This window comes from Podarcis vaucheri (assembly GCF_965113315.1).
Source record: "Podarcis vaucheri genome assembly, chromosome: Z".
NCBI classification, from domain to species: Eukaryota; Metazoa; Chordata; class Lepidosauria; order Squamata; family Lacertidae; genus Podarcis; species Podarcis vaucheri.
The window spans coordinates 4,805,853-4,823,597 of record NC_138758.1 but is presented as its reverse complement, the minus strand read 5'-3'; the positions used below and the strand labels follow the sequence as shown (position 1 = coordinate 4,823,597).

At 48.2% G+C, this 17,745-nt stretch overlaps 1 protein-coding gene across 4 annotated transcripts; it reads right to left on the bottom strand.

Annotated features, from left to right (window-relative positions):
* Positions 1-2,423: 2,423 nt before the first annotated feature.
* ITGB1BP2 (integrin subunit beta 1 binding protein 2) lies at positions 2,424-17,038 on the bottom strand. Of its 4 annotated transcripts, none has more exons than XM_082208012.1 (11): positions 16,779-17,038; positions 12,001-12,050; positions 10,918-10,974; positions 9,765-9,904; positions 8,665-8,783; positions 7,691-7,746; positions 6,510-6,580; positions 5,308-5,410; positions 4,004-4,126; positions 3,594-3,656; positions 2,424-3,074 (listed from the first exon to the last, which is right to left on the bottom strand). In XM_082208012.1, the coding sequence occupies exons 1-11, from the start codon at positions 16,840-16,842 to the stop codon at positions 2,775-2,777; spliced, it is 1,146 nt and encodes a 381-aa protein (XP_082064138.1). In that variant the 5' UTR covers positions 16,843-17,038; the 3' UTR covers positions 2,424-2,774. The 4 variants fall into 4 exon arrangements, with proteins under 4 accessions (XP_082064138.1, XP_082064140.1, XP_082064139.1 ...); XM_082208014.1 differs by having other exon boundaries at positions 7,691-7,743; positions 16,779-17,037; XM_082208013.1 differs by having other exon boundaries at positions 4,004-4,123; positions 16,779-17,033.
* Between the last annotated feature and the right edge of the window lie 707 nt (positions 17,039-17,745).

Genomic DNA, 17,745 nt, shown 5'->3' with positions numbered 1-17,745 from the left:
TCATTCTGCTTTGTTTGTCGGGAGATCACAAGATGTTGTGTCAAGCAGTTGCTGCCCCCATATCAGCCCAGATACATGCTATTGGGCTAGTTATGTGTGCTTTCTGAGTGACACATCGTTTCCCATCAGGGAAAATGAAAAGCTAGCTAAAGTTGAGATGGTGACAGGGAAAAGAACACAAATTTGTGGCCAGCCTGCTGAAAACAACAGCTCTTGCAAAAGCTAACGTGCATATGCTCTCTTATGACATACCACTTCCAGAACATAGCACTTTCAAGGTAATACTTTCAAGGTAATACCTTGAAAGGTGTTACCTTACTTGTCATATCACCCATGGCCACGCAGGCAGGCAGGCTTTGTTCCTTGGCAACCTGCTTCCAGGAACTCCAGAATTCTCACAGGTCACCATGTGCCTGAAGGACACTGTATTGAACCAAAGGTGAAATTTTCCAGAAGCTCTGCAAGCGCCATCTTGGTATTCAAGATAACCCTACAATTAATTGGTAGTCGTTGCAAGAATGAGCTCATATATGTTTATGTTCCCTTGCTTTGATGTATGCTAACGAGCTTGCTTTGATGTATACTAATGAATTTGCTTTGATGCTGCGCTTATCTGCGGACCTTGGGATGTTGGGCTCTAGGCCCAGAGAGGGGAGAGGCTTTGGACAGTTGCCACCTATGGCCTCACCAGCCAGGTGTGAGGGGAGGTTCTGGACAAATTGACGCAAGCTGTCTTTTGTGTAAGTAATGCTTAGCATATTAGCACTTTGCAGGCAGGTCATGATGACCTCTCTCTGTTGCTGTTTCCATCCCATGTCTGTAAAGACTGTGAGGCTCTGCATGCTGTGTTGTGAGTTTATACCTTTCTTTTAATAAAGCACTTAGAACAGGCCATTCTGGAGTTGTCTCCATCCTTCTTTAGTATCCCTGCATCAAACCACTTTGGGCCTGCAGCTCAGAACAGACAGAGCATACTCTTCTCCTAGTTTCTATGTAGGTCAGGGTAGGGGGCTCAGTTTCAGGAGCTGAATGCAGCTCTCCAGCCCCCTTGGGACTTTCTACAGCCCCCCCTCCCCCCATCACACACAGACATCCTCTACTGGCCCTGCTTTGCACCTTCATGGAGTCTTTTTGCCTGGCCTGATTGCTACAATGAAGTTTGATAATGCTTCTTGCATGCCTGGATGGAGGAGAAAGCGTGTGCACAAGCAAGCCTACTGTGCGAAGGTAAAATTTACATTAATTGGTCTGCCCAGTTTTGCCTCTGGCCGAGCCCACCATTGGCATATGCCAAGAAGGTAGGTCTTTGAGAAAGGTGTTCTCCACCCTGGCATCAGGCTGTTCTCGTTTTCCAACTCTGTGAAGTAGTCATTTCAATGGATAGTTATTATCACCACTTCTCCAAGCCTGCAAACTGACCCTTGCACAGCTTCAACGCCCCCAAAAATTCCCTCCAACGCCTGAAACTGTTCAGGTGGATCAAAATTCTGCTAGGGGCAAACATACATTTCCCTTGCTTCTGCTCCTTCTACATCCTTTCCCTTTCTGAAAATGGTAGGAGCACCAGAAGAGACTGGCTGCTGCATCAGTCCCAAAGTCCATGTAGCCCAGAGTCCTGCTGTCACTGTGGCCAGCTGGATGCCACAGGGGGAAACCTGAAAGTGCAACCTGAGCACAACAGCACTCTTCCCACTTGTGACTCCCAGCAAGTCACAGGTATACTGCCTCTTACAGTGGAGGGACAACACATCATGGCTATTGACAGCCTCCTTTTCCATGAGTTCTGATTTCCTTTGAAAGTCACCTAAGCTGGTGGCCACCATTGCATCTAATGAGACCCAATCCCATAGTTCAACTGTGCACTATGTGAAGAATTACTTTCCCTTTGCTTGCTCTGAATTGTCTGAATGATGCTGTGCCTTGTCCAGAGCAGGTACGTGAAGGCAACCCCAATTCAGAAATGGAAACCCACACAAAGCCTAGAAGGACCATGACTCAGTCTTGGAGCATCTGCTTGCATGCAGAAGCTCCCAGGTCCAGTCCCTCATTTCTCCAGGTAGGGTTGGAAAGATCCCCTGCCTCAGACTCTGGATAGCTGTTGCCAGTCAAGCTGGACAATACTGGGCAATAATCTAATGGTATGATTCTGTATAAAGCCAGCTTCTTGTTTTCCTAACGCCCAGAGGCTGCAGCTTATATTGGTCTCTTAATGAATTAAACGGCAGAGTGCAGTCTTTCGATGCCATACTCAAGCGCAGAGAGTCTTAACGGCACTTAACAGACCGGCAATTCTTATCACTGCCAGCATGGACAAAGACTGAGCTAGAAGTCAGCTTCCTATGTTCCCCTCACCCCCAACCCTGAGCCAAGCACAATCTCCCAAGAGTCAAACACAACCACAAAAACACTGCCCAAGACGGTGGTACTTTCATAGTATACTTTTCATCTTCCTTTTTATTGAAGAAAGTTTCTTATTCCATGAATGAGATGCAGCAGCAGAGATACAAACAAAAGAGGGGATGGGGAAATTCCATACACCGGTTCCCACCACCCTGGATATGCCCCCCCCACCTCCCTTCACCTACATCCCAATCCAGACAGCTCTGCAGCCCTGGACAGAAGAGGAGGAGCATCAGGCATAGTCTGTCCCTGGCAAACAGTGGGCATTCTTCCTGTAGCACCCGGTTGGTGCCCCTGTTTTCAGCAACACAGATCAGAGCTGGGAACAGTCCAGCCCATTCCCAATTCCACAGGCTGCAGCACTCAGCTGCGACTCACTTCCCATCAGAGTCGTGGCTAGCAGGGGGGGCTTGGCTCTTCTCTCCTTCCTCCCATTCCTCCTCCTCCTCCTCCTCTGACCAGCTCAAGCTGTCGTCGGACTCCTCTTCCAGATGAGCTCCTCTGGCTTTCTGGCTTTCCAAGCTGTCTGTCTCCAGCTGCTGCTGCTGCCGCAACATTTGTGATTTGCCCTGGGGGTGCTCCAGCCTAGCCCAGGTGACAGCGTTTTCCTTCTTCAGGGTAATTTCCACTTTGGAGGGCAACATGTTCAAAAAGCTCTTCTCCACATTGATGACCTGGAGAGGAGAAGAGTGCCATGTAATGAATACTGCTCTGACTCACTGTTGTCACAGAGCCAAGGCATAGTATGGTATAGAGATGGCCCTAACATTAGGCAAAGGAAGGCAACTGCTTCAGGCAACAGATTATCAGAGGGCAGTCATCACAGCTAGTAGCCTCTTGTAGGAGCCAGCATCATGGCTTTTGGAACCTTTGGCTGCAGGCAGGGGAGAACTTCTGAGGGAAAGAAGGAGGGATCCAATGACTGGACACACTAGGCAGCATATTTATAGCTGTGCCATGCTATAAGGTCTGCTATGCGAGTGGAGGGCATGTTTAGGCTTCCCCACTGTAGCCAAACTGTGGAACTGCAAGGTAACTGTATTTTTCCTGTGTGTTTAACAGCTGCTCATGCAGTAGGAATTCAATAGCTTTAGCTGTTGTTGCACCCTCAACACAGGCCCCGTCCCACATATTTTTTTCATTTTTTTAAAAAAATTATAGTTTGTTACCAAGTGAAGCAACCCAAAACTTACCCCCCAGAGATCCAACTCTGCCTGGAAAACCTTATCTCCTTCGAAAGTAATATGAATGTCCAGCTGCAGGAAGGGGGATAAAAAGAGGAGGCAACTTCAGTACAATTTTGTCCTGCTGTAGGACCCCCACTGCCACTCCCAGGGCTTTTTTTCCCAGTTGGAACTCACCAGAACTCAGTTCTGGCACCTCTCAGATGGGCGCCATTGCCATTATAAGAGGAAAAAGGCAGGCGTTCATGGTGAGTTCTGGCACCTCTTTTTCTAGAAAAATAGCACTGACCACACCCATCTCATTTTGGAGAATACAATGATCGCACATTCGCCATGCAGGCCAGCACTGCACTCAGCAGCGCCAAGGTTGCTCCAAGGGGCAGATAGCCCTCCTCGGGGCACTGTCTGCCCTTCCTTACCGTTGTGCGGTTGGCCTTCACAGAGCTGAGATTTGGCAGAGGGGTCTTGGCATAGATGGTCACCACCACTTGGCTGCCGGTTTGGTGCCAGTCCTGCCGGCAAGAGACCAACTTCTTGTCCTGCTGCCAAAAAGAGCCAGTTAACATTCCCACCTGCCCACGTCCTATTTATGGAGCAGCCACTTCCCTCAAGGCAGGTGGGCCTTGAAAGGTTGGTGGGGGGAGGGTATATTAGCTGCAAAGCAAGGGTGAAGACAGGCAAGGAGCCCCTTTTCATAGGAAGCCCAGTAAGCACACCAAGGTGGTTGACAAGCAGAGGAGGGGGATAAATTTTCTTTCTTTCTTTCTTTCTTTCTTTCTTTCTTTCTTTCTTTTTTGCATTTTAATGAGAAACTAACCTAATTTGCACTTCTCAACCCAATTCCTGAACTAGAACACAGCTATCCTTCAAATGTGAACTTCACATTTTGCAAAGCATTTCTCCAGCCAAGCAATGTGTTTAAGAGGGGCAAGTATGTGTCAAAATGCATGTACAGTGGTGCCTCGGGTTAAGTTCTTAATTCGTTCCAGTGGTCCGTTCTTAACCTGAAGCACCACTTTAGCTAATGGGGCCTATTCTTTCCCCCCCTGATATAGTCTTATCACAACCCTCCTACATCACATCTACTTTCACCATCACGTGCAACATTCAAATACATCTCATACTATTAACTCACTTAAGGTGCAGGCTCTCAATCACCTTTAATGGATTACTTTGTGTGTGTGTGAAGGTCATGGGGAAGAAGTGAACGACCAGCACTTCCAAGTACAGTGGTACCTCAAGTTAAGAACTTTATTCGTTCTGGAGATCCGTTCTTAACCTGAAACTGTTCTTAACCTGAGGTACCACTTTAGCTAATGGGGCCTCCCGCTGCCACCACGGCGCAATTTCTGTTCTCATCCTGAAGCAAAGTTCTTAACCCAAGGTAATATTTATGGGTTAGTGGAGTCTGTAACCTGAAGCATATGTAACCCGAGGTACCACTGTATATATGTGAGAACAACGCATGAAATCCCATCAAAACACCTTGCAGAAATGTGTGCATTGCTCAAAACCGCATGCAAAAATAGGTTTGTTAGGAGAAATTCACACCAGCCCGCTGATTAATTTTAATGGGGATTTTTAAAAATCCAGAAATTTCTGCGGACATGTGGGGAGCTGAATTTAAGAAACGGAGGGAGGAGAGGGGAAAGAGACTGAGAAAACTGAAATGGAGAGATTTGCCCATCCCTAATAGGGGACCAGAGGAGCGTGTGTTCCTCACCTGCTTCTTCACCCAGGTGTGCTTCCCTCGGCTGCAACCCTTTTGCTCCAGGAATGCCGTGAAGTCGGTGGTTTTCATTCCACAGCAGCTCCAGTATTTCATGCTGGGAGGGTGGGGGATCAAATGAACCGATAGGAGAGAGAAGCACAGGAAAGAGGCTGAGAATTAAGCCACCCCTGAATTCTTGCCTTGATCCTACTTTGGCTATTTGAGTGTAGCAAATTGTTCCTAAGCTATCTGGTTGCCAACAGAAGATTGGAAGACTGGAGGGACATATACACACACACAGCACTTAGTTAAACTAAAGAACTCATTCCCACAGGAGGCAGGGATGGTCATGGACTTGGATGGCTTTAAAAGAAGATTGAAAAAATTCATGGAAGAGGATAAAGCTATCAAGGGCTTCCAGCCATGATGGAGGCTATGCTCTGCCTCCACAGCTGGAGGCACCAATGCTTCTGAATATCAGTTGCTGGAAACTTCAGGAAGGAGGAGTGTTTGCAGGTTTCCCAAAGGGGCATCTGGTTGGCCACCGTGAGAACAGAATGCCGGCTCTTCTTAGGTTGGGCTGCCATATGTCACGCCCAGAATACTGCAGCCGAAAGCAGAATCTGGGCGGAAATCAGCTAAATGTTCAGGAAAATCTGCATGTATGGCAACTGATGTCAGCAGTGTTGTTCTTGCCCATGTCCCTTAAAAAATAGCTCAAAAATGTCCAATTATTTTGTGACAACTTTGGGCTTTTCACTGATGGGGAACAATGAGCTCTAATGGCCATTTAGGCTACTTTTTGTCACAAGCTGCCTTGGAATGGATCATCCTCACTAGAATCTACAGGATGGGGGGAGGCAGAAGCTTGATTGACTGGAGTGAGCACAGGGAAAGCATGTGCATGAGGTGAGCTCTATTAAGCAGAAGTATTTGGGGGAGGAGTCCTGGATTTTGCCAGATATGGATGGGGGTCCAGTGCTGTGTACTTGATTCCGCACCCTGGAACGACCTGCTCGAGCTGTACGAGTATGATAAAAGAGCTCCAAGGGTATTGCACCCTGCAAAGCACAACGCAGGGACAGAATAGCCTGTGCACCAGAACACAACTGCTGACAAAGAGAAACCGTCCTCCAGCTGGCCAGCATGGGTTGAACATGGGAGAGGAAGCACCCCATGATCCCACAGGCAGGGCTGGAGGAATTACGCCTTACCCTTCATGGAAGACAGGCACCCCAGGGTGGAATGTGCAGGTCTCCCTATCGCTTTCTTCTCCCTGGTAAACCTGGAAGATAAGCCAGGGCAGAAAGGTCAGCCAAGCAGCCTTGCGGGAGGCAGAGGCAGCCAAACCATCTCTCTGCTGGCCAGAGAAGCCCCAGGCCAACCCTTTGCTTCCTGATGCACCAGCCACAGCCGTGGGCTCCATTTCCCAGCAGGAATCTTGTTTGGAGTGGAGAAACCATGGATCAAGGCCAGTGGTGGCTGGTATTCTTTGGGATTGGCAGGTGGCATGGAGCCCAACAGTAGGTGGCGCCAGAGCCAATGAAAGACAGAAGCAAGAAATTCCACCTCTGTCCCCATCCTTCCTGCTGCTGACCTTCTGCATTGAGACCTAGGAAGAGGAAACTGAGCAGCCTCCACAGATTGGGCTCTAGGCTTGAGGCAACCTTCCTCAATGTTGTACCCTCCAAACGCTGGACTGCAACTACCACAAGAGACTGTGTGGTATAGCAGTTGGAGTGCCGGACTAGGTGGGGACCAGGTTCAAAGGCCAATTTTGCCATGAAGCTCACCGAGTAGCTCTGGGCCACTCCCTGCCTCTCAGCCTAACCTCCCACATAGGGTTGTTGTGGGGATTAAATGGAGGGGGGGACCACGTAAGCTGCCTTGAGCAACTTGGAGAAAGAGGTGGGATGTGAATACAGCAAATAAATAAATAAACTTGGCGCCCTCTAGATGTGGTCAGACTACAACTCCCATGAGCGCCAGCCACACCTTTCCCTGGTTCTGTGAAATGTATGTGAACTGCCTCATCCTCAGCTCTAAATTCCATGCTGGATAAATATCCCAGAAACCCCATCCTTTCACAATCAGACAGGGTATAGCAATCTCCCCCAACCTGGTGCTCTTCCAAATGTTGAACTACAGGTAACGATGACGGCTGGGAACCATGGGGTAGTACTCCAAAATGTGTGGCTGGGGTAGGTTGCCTTAAGGCTTGGTCAGAAGTTCACGTCAGAGATGCAAAGTCTCAGAGCGGAGGGTGTAAATGAACAGCGGTGGGGGGGGGGCAGTATTGGAAATCTGAGAAAACTCTGATGGAAAGAGAGCACAGGCTTGAGGAGACATGCCGGGAGTTTAGAAAGGGAGGGGCAAACCCAAACACAGGACTCACCGCCTTGCAGCCAGAGTTCTTGCAGGTGGTGCCAGCGCTCACCTCCAGGGAAGCTGTTGTGGGGAGGCACAAATGCAAAGTCAGGCAAACATCTTGAGGGCACTTTGCAAACCCCCAAATGACACCCCCCCCCCACTTCTAGGAGCTTAGCCCTGTTGACTCTGCAAAGTGCAATCCACTGCGGTTCATTAAAGTCCAGGGAGATCCTATGCTAACTAACAGCCCTGAGCTTGTAGATCTGGGTGACTGATTTGCTGTGCACTGCTATCAGACCCATAAAAAGGGAGGTGGGCAGGTGAGCCTGTCGATGCTCAGCACAAAGGCAGCAACCCCAAACACCCCTGTAATAAAGCTCATGTTCTAGTGCTGTACTGGATACCAAGAGTTTACATTTTTATCCAGCAGAGGAACAGGTAGCCACCGCAGGCTCCCGCTTGTAGCAGAAAGGGAACCCAGCTCAGATTTTCTAAAATGAAAACATCTGGTTGCTCAAACTGCTTGGACTTCTTGACCTTGGGCCTTAAACAAGATGGGGGAGCCCCCTGCCGCATCTCCACCATATATTTAAAGTGCATAGCTTTCCCACAAAGAATACTGGGAACTGTAGTTTGTTAAGGGTGCTGGGAATTATAGCTTTGGGGGAAGGGTAATCTACCATTCCAAAGATTCTCTGGGGAGAGCCATGTGCTTTAAACATGTGTCAAATGTGCTTTAAACATTTGCTGCAGATGCAGTATTATTTGTTTCTTTCGGGGGTGAGTTTTGTCTGTTTTTGAGAGGGGGTTCTGGACATTGTTTGTTTTTATTCTGTGAAAGGGGTATTTTGGAGTGCCCAGCCCACAACAGTTTCTTAGATTTCCAAATATGTCTGCAGGCACCAAAACTTGGGGGAATCCTTTCCAAGTACAATACCTGTCCTGTACCCCTTTGTAGTTATTTCCCACCTCACCCTCCCAAACCAGCAAGGCTCTTACGAGTGTCTGCTGAGCCTTGAACTGGCGGGTGGTCCTTGCGGGTCAAATCCAGCTTGCTCAGGGCCTGCGCCAGAGATCCGGACACCTTCACAGGCAGCAGCTGTTTAGGCTCATCAGAACTGGAGAACATTAACAAAATAAAAAACAAAAGAGATTTGATTATATATGAAGATTCAGAGTTACTGCCAAGCTTCATCTGAAACAGGGTTCCAAGAAGGTGGGGACGCTGCTGTTTTCACCATGTGCCACCCCCTTCACAAAATGCACAGTTCACCTGTGGAATTCCCTGCCACAAGGCCCCAGGGCTTTAAACCGGAATTAGCACCAAAATGGGGCCTTCATACCTGGAGGCAGTCTGCCTCTCAGTGGCAGACACTGGGGCATACAACAAGGAAGGGATGCTGCCTTCACTGTCTCCTTGGGGGGGTTGCAAGAGGCATCTGGCTAGCCATCGAGGGGAGCAGTAGGCTATACTAGAGGGACTCTTGGTTTGATCCAGCAAGAGCCTGTAGCTCAGTAGCAGAGCGTCTGCTTTGCATGCAGAAGGTCCCAGGTTCAGCCCCAAATGGCAGCTCCAGGTAGGGCTGGGAATGTCTCTGCTCAATGCCCTGGACAGATGCTGTCTATCAGGATAGATGAAACTGAGCTGGATGGCCCAATGGTCTGGCTCAGTATAACAGACCCTGAAGTGTCCCTTTTTTCCAGGGACGGTCCCAGATTTACAGAAGCCATCCTGGTTTCGTTTTTGATCCTGGAATGTACTGCTTTTCCTTAAGACATCCCTATTTCCATCAGAGAAATGTTGGTTTTGGCTCAGTTATGTGACACACACACCCCCCCGAAATGGAGATAACTATACAACGTTTAAAAGACATATGAAGGCAGACCTGTATAGGGACGTTTTTCTTAATATTTAATGTTTTATTATGTTTTATATGTGTTGGCTAACCGAATCAGATGGTGGGGTATCATTATCATTATTATTGTATAGGATATCTCTATTTTCATTGGATAAATGTTGGAGGGTATGGTACAAGGCAATTTTTTAACCCGTTGCCCCTGGTCCCAGGAGAATGGCCTGCCCTTTCTCCCCACCTCACCTGGGCCTCTCACGCTCCATCATCTCTGCTGACTTTGGCCCCTGGATGATGACCTCAGTGCTTGTCTTGACCTTTGGCTTGCTCGAGGCCTCCTCTGGCTCTGGAGGCTTCTCATTGCTGTGATAACCTTTGGTGCAGCCCTTTGGGGACAAAATGCATAGCGTCCGGCCCTAGTTTGAACCTCTCCACAACCAAATCAGGTGGAATGCTCAATTAACAAGTCGTCTGGAAGTGCCCAAAGCTGTAGGAACCAGTGGCCCACTAAGGGCCCCTTCACATGTTACAAAATACCTCTGCAGAAGGCACATGATGTGTCCATGTACTTGTAAGCAAAGGAGCATGCCCATATGCCACATTGCCACAGCATATTAGTAGCACTCATTTATATTGTGAGGAAGGTCCCTCCTGCCCTTGAAAGTGAGCGCTCTCCTATTCCATGCACTGGCTGCTTACATCTGCAAGCACATTCATGTGAGTGTCTGCCATAAGAGATGGAGGTGGCGGCCATAGCTCTGTGGTAGACCACCTGTTCTGCACACAGAACATCCCAATTCAGTTCCCAACATCTCCCCCCTAAAAGGATCTCAGTTGCAAAACTACCAAGCGGAAAGAATATATTAGGCTAGGTGGTCCAGTTGGCCTGATTTATGAAAGCTCAGCTTTATATGTTCAAGACATGACAGATTGATCCAGTGTTCGTCAATATAACATGTCACCATCTGCTACCTTTGCTGAACTAGCCATTTTAATTTAGCTGTTTTGCTAGTGCTTGTTTGGCTGCTTTCCAGTTGTTAATTACCTGCTCTAAGCCTTTGAGATGGGATGGGGCCATAGCTCAGTGGCAGAGCGTCTGTTTTGCGTGCAGAAAGTCCCAGATTCCATCATTGGTGTCTCCAAGTAGGGCTGAAAGAGATCCCTAAACCCTGGAGAGCCATTGTCAGTCCATGTAGACAACATTGAGCTAGATGGTCTGGCTGAGTATAAGGCAGCTTCCTATGACTCTACATCTGCCTGAACCTCCAACATAGGGCTCATACAGTTCAAAGAAATTCACCCAAAAGAGTGGCACACCAGAGATTGGTCAAAACTCATTTGGCTCACAGGAGCCCGTACAATGGGGTGAAGGGGAAGATCCAAGGGGCACAGAACACACCTTTATGGAGAGGAATTCTGAGAAGTCGGTGGTTCGTTTCTTGCAGCAAGACCAGCCCTGGGAGGAATAACATAGGGGTAAGTCCTCCATTTCACAAACACAGCAACCCACCAGAGGCAACTAGAAATTTAATACTGGTGTCTGGCAGGGAAAACCTGTGTGCTCTTTTACAGCTAGAGGACTAGCATATTTTCTTTTTTAACCACCAGTAACACCAGGGGGGCAGGGCAACAAGTCCCAGAATGCAGCATTGATGCTGGGAGGACAGGGGCATTTTTTGCAAACTCATACCTCCAGTTCCCCAGTCCTCACAGTAAATGGTGGGCACAGGACAGATGCTCTTAATTCACAGCCGTGGAGCATGAAGCGAGAAAGCCAAGTTCACATCCTCAGCGTACATTGAACAGTTCCCTGGAGAACTGCAGGAACTGCAGCTAGTTAAGGTTCCTGAGAACTGCAGCTCTGTGAGGGAGGGGGTCTTCTATCATTGGCAGACTTGAATGGCGCCAAAATTTGCACACACACCCAGCCCTCATGCTGCTTTTACAAAACTGGGTGAGGGGACAGTTCTGCTTTTGGAAAGAGGCATGAGGTTCTGGCAGGGCCCTGGAGCCCTCCCAAGCTCCCATAGCACCCCAAAGTTGGGAATGCATTAACTAGGTTTTGGGAAAGAGAAGGGAGGCTTCTAAAACACTGTCAGAGTCTCACAGCTCCTTTCCAAAGTGCAGTGCCTCTGCCTTCTCTCCTTCCCTTGCACAGCCCTAAATCCTCCCTTGCTCCTAACAACTCACAGTCAGCACCCTTAACAAACTACAGTGCCCAGGGGTCTTTGGGGGGGGGGAGCCATGACAGTTTAAAGTGGTATGATAGGAATTCCAAGGGCTACTAAGCCCAGCCAAAATGTAAAGCAACAGGATGCCCCCCATACACACACATACCTGATGAACAACCTGCTATTCTCATGCCTTATGCCAGTCTCTCCAGACCCCACTGCCCAGTCAGACCCTGCGCAATCCTATGCAAGGATGTGGCACAGCAGTGATGATCTTCAACCCATTGCCCTGCTCTGGTCAACCAACTCACCTTCAAGGCATCATGGAAGATGGGTAAACCCGGGTGGTAGAGGCAGGAGTCTGAGAGCGGGAAACAAAAATGGTAGAAGTCAACACTTCAGCCAGAAGAATCCTAGAGTTGGAAGGGACCCTGAGGATCATCTAGTCCAGTGTTTTTCAACCACTGTCCCGTGGCACACTAGTGTGCCGCGAGATGTTGCCTGGTGTGCCGTGGGAAAAATTGAAAAATTCGAAAGATTTTTTTTAAAAATAAATGTCAAATTTTCGCCCACTAGGCGGGCGCCAGACTGTGTCCACCCTATTTTCCATCCGTCCTGGGTGGGGATCAGATCGGATGGGATCGGTTGAGAGCGGACAGGCGGTCCGCTCTCATCCGATTCCCCATAGAGAGCAGCGGGGCTGTGACATCTCCCTCTCCGCACACAGTGGTGGTGTGCCTCGTGATTTTTTTCATGAAACAAGTGTGCCTTTGCCCAAAAAAGGTTGAAAAACACTGATCTAGTCCAACCCTGCAATGCAGGAATAAGCTGATGTCCCATACGGGGATCAAAGCTGCAACCTTGGCATTATCACCACCACACTCCAACCAACTGGAGCTATCCAGGCTCTCATCTTACTGAATCAGGCCAAAGGCTCATGTAGCCCTGCATCCCATTATCACAGTGGGCAACTGGATCCCTTTGTGAAGTCTGCAAGTGGTATTACTTTTCACACCCCTGGCCCCTCAGATATCCTTCTCAGTGGGCATTCAGGACAATTTGTGCTTGGGGCAGTATTGGGGAGTGGTTGCACATGATCCCACTTTTGATGCTGTTCGCACTTGCAAAGGTTCCAGGGTGAACATGTTGCTGCATTTCCTATCTGTGCATGTCCCATAGCCCCCTGCTGAAATCCTGCAGCTTTTCAAAACACAAACAGCCTAGGGCTTTGTTTGACTTTTGTTGTGCTATGTTAGTTATCGTATTTATTTAAACAAATTACATATCCCTTGACTACAACAGTCTCTATTGTACGATACAAAAAAAAATCAGTTAAAATTAGAAAATCTAACATCCATTGAAGGAAATAACTATGCAGGAAATTATAGATGCAATAAACCAAGCAAAGGCAGGGAAATCACCGGGGCCAGACGCTTCAGGTTACAGATGCTTCAGGTTACAGACTCCGCTAACCCAGAAATATTACCTCGGGTTAAGAACTTTGCTTCAGGATGAGAACAGAAATCATGCTCCAGCTGCGCGGTGGCAGCAGGAGGCCCCATTAGCTAAAGTGGTGCTTCAGGTTAAGAACAGTTTCAGGTTAAGAACGGACCTCCGGAACGAATTAAGTACTTAACCCGAGGTACCACTATAATAGAAGAGAACACAAAATTATTAAAGAAAATGTATAACATTCTTTTGGAATGGGAAACGAAAAATGAGGAAGTGAAATCAGTAATAATTAAATGGGCACAAGATATAGGCCACAGCATACAATTTGTAGATTGGACAAAACTCTGGAAAGTAAATTTGATATTGTATATTGTTAAAGGAAAATTATATGAAGATATAAAAATGAACAGAGGGAATGTTGGAGGTGTAAAGAGGTTGAAGGGACTTTTTGTCATATGTGGTGGGATTGTAAAAAGGTTAAGGTATACTGGGAAATGATTTACAATGAATTTTTTTAAAAAAAGTTTAAAATAACATTTGTTAAACAACCAGAGGCCTCCCTGTTGGGCATTTTAGGGCAACACCTGTCAAAAGAAAAAAGGACACTATTTATGTATGTAATGGCGGCAGCGAGAATACTGCTAGCGCAGAATTGGAAGACTGGAGAAATTCCAACAAAAGAACAATGGCAAGAAAAACTGGTGAGTTATGCAGAGATGGTGAAGCTGACACACAGACCTCGGGAAAAGGACAACAGGGATTTTGAAAAAGAGTGGGAACCTTTTATATTATATTTGCAGAAACAAAGGAAGAACATTGATCTGATGGTAGGATTTAAATAAGCATTCACAGTTTTATGGATAGGGAATAGGTAATGTAATAAAAGGAAAAAGTATGATATTTGTAGAAGATAGCAGAATATATGTTGTTTAGTCGTTTAGTCGTGTCTGCCTCTTCGTGACCCCCTGGACCAGAGCATGCCAGGCACTTCTGTCTTCCACTGCCTCCCGCAGTTTGGTCAAACTCATGCTGGTAGCTTCGAGAACACTGTCCAACCATCTCATCCTCTGTTGTCCCCTTCTCCTTGTGCCCTCCATCTTTCCCAACATCAGAGTCTTTTCCAGGGAGTCTTCTCTTCTCATGAGGTGGCCAAAGTATTGGAGCCTCAGCTTCAGGATCTGTCCTTCCAGTGAGCACTCAGGGCTGATTTCCTTCAGAATGTATAGGTTTGATCTTCTTGCAGTCCATGGGACTCCCAAGAGTCTCCTCCAGCACCATAATTCAAAATATAATGCAGAATATATAAGGAGGTAAATAAATCAGGAACGGAAGCCGAGGAAAGTCCAAAATTGGAGAGGGAGAGATGTTTATGTAATCTGTATGTTATAAATTTATTGGTAATGAGAGAAAAGAAAAGGTTTTTTTAAAAATTAAAAATCCATTGAAGGATTTCACCTTCATCGTTCAGTCCAGACACTGAGATCTAGCTCTAAGGGCCTTCTGGGGGGTCCCTCACAGCAAGAAATGAAGCTACGGAGAACCAAGCAGAGGGTCTTTTCGGTGGTGGCACCCGCCCTATGGAATGCTGTCCCATCAGATGTCAAGAAAATGAGTAGCTATATAATCTTTAGAAGACATCTGAAGGCAGCCCTGAATAGGGAAGTCTTTTAATGTGTAATGTTGTGTTATGTTTTTATTTATGTTGGAAGCTGCCAAGAGTGGCTGAGGCAATCCAGTCAGATTAGCAGGGTACAAATAATAGATTGATTGATTGATTGATTGATTGATTGATTTAGCCTGCTGTAATAATAATAATAATAAGAGCATTCAGTAGGTGCCAGAGGTTCAACAGGGAGGGGGCCTCTGGCCTCAACAGGAAGGGAATTCCACAAAATTGTGCCCACAATACTAAACACGCTGTGCATCTGAGCCATGGGGGGGGGCAAGAACAGTGTGTCCCCCAGAGACCTCTGTGATCAGGTAGGGATATAAGGGATCAGGTGCTCCCTAAGGTAACTTGGACCCAGGTGGCTAAGGGCCTTGTAAATTAATACAAAAGCAAAGAGCTTGCCCCAGTAGCATATGGACAGTCAGCACAAGCTTTTGAGCTTTGGAATTATGCGCTGGTGAGAATTTATCCCCACTAACTGTCTAGGTGTAGCATTCTGCACCAGTGGCGTAGCGTGGGGGGTGCCAGGGGTGCCGGCCGCACCGGGCGCAACATTTGGGGGGGCGCGTTTGGCCGGCCCTCCTCGAGGAAGCAGGAACCCCACTGTCCTCGGACCTCCTCCGAAGCCTGGCGGTGGGGCGGAGAGACCTTCTCCCCACGCCAGCCTTCGGATGGCTGTCCTGAAGACTTGTGGTGGGAGCAGTGGCGTAGCGTGGGGGGTGGAGGGGGGGCCTGCCGCACCTGGCGCAACATCGGGGGGGCGCGGAAGAGACTCGAGTGCTAAAATCCACGGGTTAGGGGGCGCAAATTACTTGCCTTGCCCCGGGTGCTGAGAACCCACGCTACGCCACTGTTCTGCACCGGTGGAACTTCCAGACCAGGCCTAAGAGTAGACCCACATTGCAATAATCCAATCTATAACAGAAGGGGGGGCATTTCAACAGCAATAACATGTTAACATTGGGGAAGCATCACAGAACAACTAATAAAACTGAAGGATGTGTGGAGCGTCCACTAATGCACTGCTATTGTCTGTTTTTTTGCTCTGGCAATGCAACCCTGGCACTGAGCAGGTAAACCAAGGCTGTGTATACACCATACATGCTTTCCCCCTAAGGATAATAGGAACTTTAGTTTGCCCCACAGAGAACTACAGTTCCCGGCACCCATAATAAGCTACAGTTCCCAGGGTGCTTTAAGTGTGTGTGTAGCCCAAGAGGTGCTTTTGAAGTAATTCTCTCTGCCTTGGAGACTCCACCTTTTCCCCTCTGGAAGCATACCAATGATACTACAGACTCTGCAGATGACTGAGACATTCTCCTTGCTTGACATTTGCTTTGAACGTGCTGGTTATAGGGCTCACGGTACCTTTAAAGCAACTCCCACCCCAGAACCTTGGGAGCTGTAGTTTGTTAAGAGTGCTGGGAATTGTAGCTGAGGGGTAAACTACAGTTCCCGGGGTTCCAGTGTGTATATGCTTCACAAGTATGGTGAGTACACAGCCAGAGACACATCTACAAGGTCATGTTTTAAAAGCATTTGTTACTTTTGTGTTTTTAAGTGTTTTTAATCATCTTACCTGTAAATTGCCTTGAGAGTGTGGTTTAGTTAATCAACGGTAAAGATTAGTAACAATACTGTAATAACAACAATATATTGTTGTCTTCTTACAGAGATTCCTGTCCTGTGAACATCAGGCAGAAATTTAGCCTCTTATCATAGCTCTGGGGTGATCACATCACCTGTTGAACTCGCCGGAGTGGCACAGGAAAGCAAGCAAGCGGTAATACTACACACGCGCACACGCGCACATGCATACGTGTCAACTGTTAAAGCAACTCTCCTAACTTACACGCACGCTTCCTTGCAAACAAACTTCCTGCGGTTCTCCTGAGTGCCGTGGGAACTCGCACGGAGTCACGTGGACATCAGAGGCCGCCCATCGCTGGTCCCGGACCTCTGACTTACCTTGCGTGTTCTTCTCCGGGTCAAACTTCTGACCGCATCCCTTGTTGTAGCAGAGCAAAGCCATCTCCTGGGTCGGGGATCCGGACCCTCACAAAGGCAGGCAGGCAGGCAGGCAAGCAAGCAAGCCGGGCCGGCTCTGTCACTGTCCAGCACGCATCCCTGTCAGTCAGAGAGGCTCTCTCGACCGGAACTTTCGGGGCTGGGCGAAAAACGAGCCCTGCTATCTTTAGCAGGCGGCAAGGGGGAGGGCCCTGCAACCGGAGCCCGGCCCAAAGATGGGCATGCAACCCGTTCGGCCTACCAGAAGCATTGAACAAACAGGCGGGGATTGCCCCGGCGGGGAGGGCACAGCGCAATGGGGCAGCGGCGGCAGCAGCAGCAGCAAGGCAGATGCTCCAGAGACATAAAGGACTGGTCTTCTCCATATTGAAGCTGCTCAGATCAGCTGTTGTTTGGGCTGCGTTGCATTAAGTACCCCTGCCCCCGCAAAAAAATTTGTTTGTTTGTTTTTATTTATTAGATTTCTATACCACCTTTATATTCCAAGGATCTCAAAGTGTTGCATTTCATCCTCACAGCAACTCTGTGAGGTAGATCAGACCAAGAGACGGTGACTGGCTCAAGGTCACCCAGGGAGCTTCATGGCCCCACACATCAAGCAGGCCACACGCTGGATCTGATCTTTGGCGCTGGTATAGATGTGATCATGTTTCCTTCGATGAAGGTGCCATGGTCTGATCACTATGCTATGAAAGCCAGGATTGATGTTCCACCCCCACCCTGCTTAGGTGGTGAGCCGATTTGGGCTCGCCCGCGGAGGCTGATGGACCCTGATAGATTCCGCCAAGCCTTGCGGGACCTTTCTCCCCCTGGCGACTCATTGACTGAGCTTGTTGAGGGCTGGAATACCCAGCTCCTGGCAGCCATCAATGAGATCGCACCTAAGCGCCCTCTGCGACCCCGCAGA

Coding starts and splice junctions, on each gene's coding strand:
- ITGB1BP2 (XM_082208012.1), bottom strand. CDS start 16,842: ATGGCTTTGCTCTGCTACAACAAGGGATGCGGTCAGAAGTTTGACCCG. Junction 7,747..8,664: donor TCAAGGCTCAGCAGACACTC/GTAAGAGCCTTG, acceptor GCCTCCCCACAA/CAGCTTCCCTGGAGGTGAGC. Junction 4,127..5,307: donor ACACCTGGGTGAAGAAGCAG/GTGAGGAACACA, acceptor TCTTTTTGGCAG/CAGGACAAGAAGTTGGTCTC.